The 3,702-nt window shown below is 52.7% G+C and overlaps 1 protein-coding gene across 1 annotated transcript in view; it reads right to left on the reverse strand.

Annotated features, from left to right (window-relative positions):
• Nucleotides 1–2,329: 2,329 nt before the first annotated feature.
• The window catches only part of YIF1B (Yip1 interacting factor homolog B, membrane trafficking protein), a 6,480-nt gene continuing 5,107 nt past the window's right edge, over nt 2,330–3,702 (reverse strand). The window contains exon 7 of the mRNA XM_021709064.1: nt 2,330–2,420. Coding sequence (XP_021564739.1) covers nt 2,330–2,420 — 91 coding nt within the window. The remainder of the gene's footprint in view (nt 2,421–3,702) is intronic.

Raw genomic sequence — 3,702 nt, forward strand, 5'->3', positions numbered from 1 at the left:
TCTCACAATAAATCAAAAAATCAGCCGGGCGTGGTAGCGCATGCCTGTAATTCCGGCTACTTGGAAGGCTGAGGCGGAAGGATCGCCGGAGCCCAGCTGGTCAAGGCTGCGGTGGCCGGGAGCGGCCACTGCACTCCAGTCTGGGTGACAGAGTGAGATTCCAACTCAAATAAATAAATAAATAAATAAATAAATTATTGTAGAGATGAAGTCTCGTCAAGTTGCCCAGGCTGGTCTCGAATCCCTGGGCTCAGGCAATCCTCTCACCTCAGCCTCCCAAAGTGCTGAAATTACAGGTTTGAGCCACCATGCCAAGCTGTTTTGCTTTTTTTTTGTTTGTTTTTTGAGTTGGAGTCTCCCTCTGTCACCCAGACTGGAGTGCCTCGACCCACTGGGCTCCGGCGATCTTTCCGCCTCAGGCTTCCAAGTAGCTGGAACTACAGGCATGCGCTACCACGCCTGGCTAATTTTTGAATTATTGTAGAGATAAGGTCTCGCCAAGTTGCCCTGGCAGGTCTCGAACCCGCGGGCTCAGGCAATTCACTCACCTCGGCCTCCTAAAGCATGGATTACAGGCTGAGCCACCGAGCCCGGCTGTTTTGCTTCTTATCTTTGGATTTTTACTCAAGACTTCCCTGGTGACTTAAAATCCAGCCCCTCCCCAACATACCACATAGGTACTCTCTATTCCCCTGTCCAGTTCTATTTCTCATAAAACATTTTTTTTTTGGTTTTTGCCTCCCCCTTAAAACATTGCTTTTAAAAAATAGCAGTTAATGAGGTATAAGTTACATAAAACTCACCCACTTCAAACAGACAAGTCAGTGATTTTTTTTTTTTTTTTTTGAGTCGGGGTCTCACCCTATTGCCCAGGCTGGAGTGCAGTGGCACAATCATGGCTCACTGGAGCCTCAGCCTCCTGGTCTCGGGAGATCCTTCCGCCTCAGTCTCCTGATTAGCAGGGACTAGATGAGTGTACCACCACACTCGGCTAAGTTTTTGTAGAGATGAGGTCTCGCTATGTTGCCCAGGCTGGTCTCAAACTCTTGGGCTCAAGCAGTTCTCCCATCTGGGGCTCCCAAAGTGCTGGGGTTACAGTCATGAACCACCCCACCCAATCGAATTCAGTGGGTTTTTTTGATTTTTTAGTCAGACTATCACTCTGTCGCCCAGACTGGAGTGCAGTGGCATGGTCATATCCAACCACAGCCTCAACCTGCTGGCTCAGGCGATCCTTCTGCCTTAGCCTTCCTAGCTGGAACTACAGGTCCGCACCACCACGCCTGGCTAATGTTTTGATTTATTGAAGAGATGAGGTCTTGTCAAGTTGCCCAGGCTGGCCTTGAACCCATGGACTCAGGCAATCCTCCTGCCTCTGCCTCCCAAAGTGCTGGGATTACAGGCGTGAGCCACCACGTCCAGCAATTTAAAAAATAACTGCCAAGTGGTGCAATTACAACCATCCCTGTAAATCAGTTCTAGAACATTTTCTTCCCCTCACTAGGTTCCCTCATGCCCATTTACAGCAAAGCCCTGTTCTCACCCTCCAAGCTCAGCAACCATGAATGTACCCTCTGTATATAACTGCCTTGTCTGACCATTTCATGTCAATGGTATAATATACAGTCGCTTGTGTCTGGTTTCTTTCCCCTAGCATAATGTTTCTGAGGTTCATCCATGTTGTAGCCTGTGTCGGGAGTGTCCCTTGTCATTGCTGAATAGTATTCCATCGTATGGACATACCGCATTTTTGTTCAGGGGCGAATACAAACGCAGTCCCCCACTACCACAAATGATGCAGTCGAGTCTCCCACATTTGGGAAAATTGCAGGGGTCAGCATTTTTCTATCCCCAGTTGATGGACACTGAGTTTGTTTCTTTTTTTTTTTTTTTCGAACAAACTGTACAGTTTACTTTGTCTCCCCACTAGAAAATTAACTCACGAGGTTAGAGTTTTTGCTGATTGCGTCCACTTGAACTGTGCTGGATACAGAGTAAGTGCTCAATAAATACATGCCGGAGGAATGAATGCAGATTACTTCAGACGGAGGCAAGCCCAGGCTGTGCCAACACCAAGTAGGGGAAGGGGAAGAAGCAATGGCGCGGCACTGGGTGGCCAGCAGTCAGGACAGGTGCCTCTGTGGAATGAACACCTGAGCAGACAACCAACGATGCTCGGGCACCATCTGTTCTCATGACCATCCCCGGGCCTCAGCCACCTACACCTGCCTAGGCCCACTTCTGGCGGGTCCAGGCAGCCCAGCTGCTGGCGGCAGGCTGTGTTGGGAGGGACGCCCAGGAACACCTGGCCTCACAAAGAGCAGATGACTCAGACCCCAGTTCCTCCCCTGGCCTGATCTGGGCCCAACCCAGAAGAGAGAAGGCTCGACTTGGCCACAGTCCCATCTGCTGAGAGCTCCCTGAGAGAGGAAGACGGAGAGGACGGGCCATGCCCTAGGCTCAAGTCACACTGCCTGGGTGTGAATCACTCAAGCTGCTCATACTGAGTGTGTGTCCCTAGTCATGTCTCCTGCTGCTCCCTCAGTGTTCTCATCTGTAAAATAGGGTTAGTAACAACACCTGTGGTGTGGACAGAATGTTTGTGTCCCCCCACATTCCTGTGTTGAAGCCTAGTGTCCAGTGTGATGGTATCCGAAGGTGAGACCTTTAGCAGGTAATCAGGTGACAAAGGTGGAGCCCCCATGAGTGGGACTGGTGATCTTATAAAGAGGACTATAAGTCGGGCGTGGTGGCTCACATCTGTAATCCCAGAACTTTGGGAGGCTGAGGGGGAGGATGGCCTGAGCCCGGGGGTTCGAGACCAGGCAACTTGGTGAGACATCGTCTCTACAACAAATCACAAAAGCTAACTGGGCATGGTGGCGTGCGTCCGTAGCTCCAGCTACTTGGAAGGCTGAGGCGGAAGGATCGGCGGAGCCCAGCAGGTCAAGGCTGCGGTGGCCGGAAGCGGCCACTGCACTCCAGCCTGAGTGACAGAGTGAGACTCCGACTCAAAAAGAAAAATAATAATAAGAGAAACATGGCATGATAGATGACCTTGCTCTCAGCCACGCGAGGAGACAGAGAAGGCAGCTGTCTACAAGCCAGGAAGTGAGGCCTCCCTCGCCAGACACCAGATCCACCAGCACCTTGCCCTTGGCCTTCCAGCCCCAAGACTGAAGAGTAAGTGTCTGCCGTTTAAGCCATCCATCTGTACTTGTTACAGCGCCCACACCGATGCACACACCTTTCACTCAAAACACCACCAGCACGTCAGCTTATCATGTCTCACTCCGTGCCAGACACCACTCTAGGGAACGAATCCCAGTTTCACATCGACCCCATGGGGAGGCTGTCATTCACGGGCGAGGAAACGAAACAGCCACTCTCCCAGGCCAGTCGGCTGCTAATGACACAGGCGGGCCCCAAATGCAGCGGCTGGCTGCGAGGCTGTGGTCCTCCCCCAGCCACGGAGGGCTGTGAAGGGGAGTTAAAGTCAGGAGGCCCTTGCGACGGCGCTCAGGCGCGATAACGTGCAGGTGGAGTGTGCGGTCGGGGGGGGGCACCCCTCACCTCTTCGAGGGCAGGCGTCTGCCCTCTCTGGGACGCAGATGACAATCCCAGCCCCCTCCCCAACAGCCTGCACAGAGCCCCCCTCACTCGCCCAGGCAGGGAGGCGGCTGGGGACACGCTCGGCGGCCC

Source organism: Carlito syrichta, unplaced genomic scaffold (genome assembly GCF_000164805.1).
Source record: "Carlito syrichta isolate Samal-C Ts95f unplaced genomic scaffold, Tarsius_syrichta-2.0.1 Scaffold155848, whole genome shotgun sequence".
NCBI lineage: Eukaryota > Metazoa > Chordata > Mammalia > Primates > Tarsiidae > Carlito > Carlito syrichta.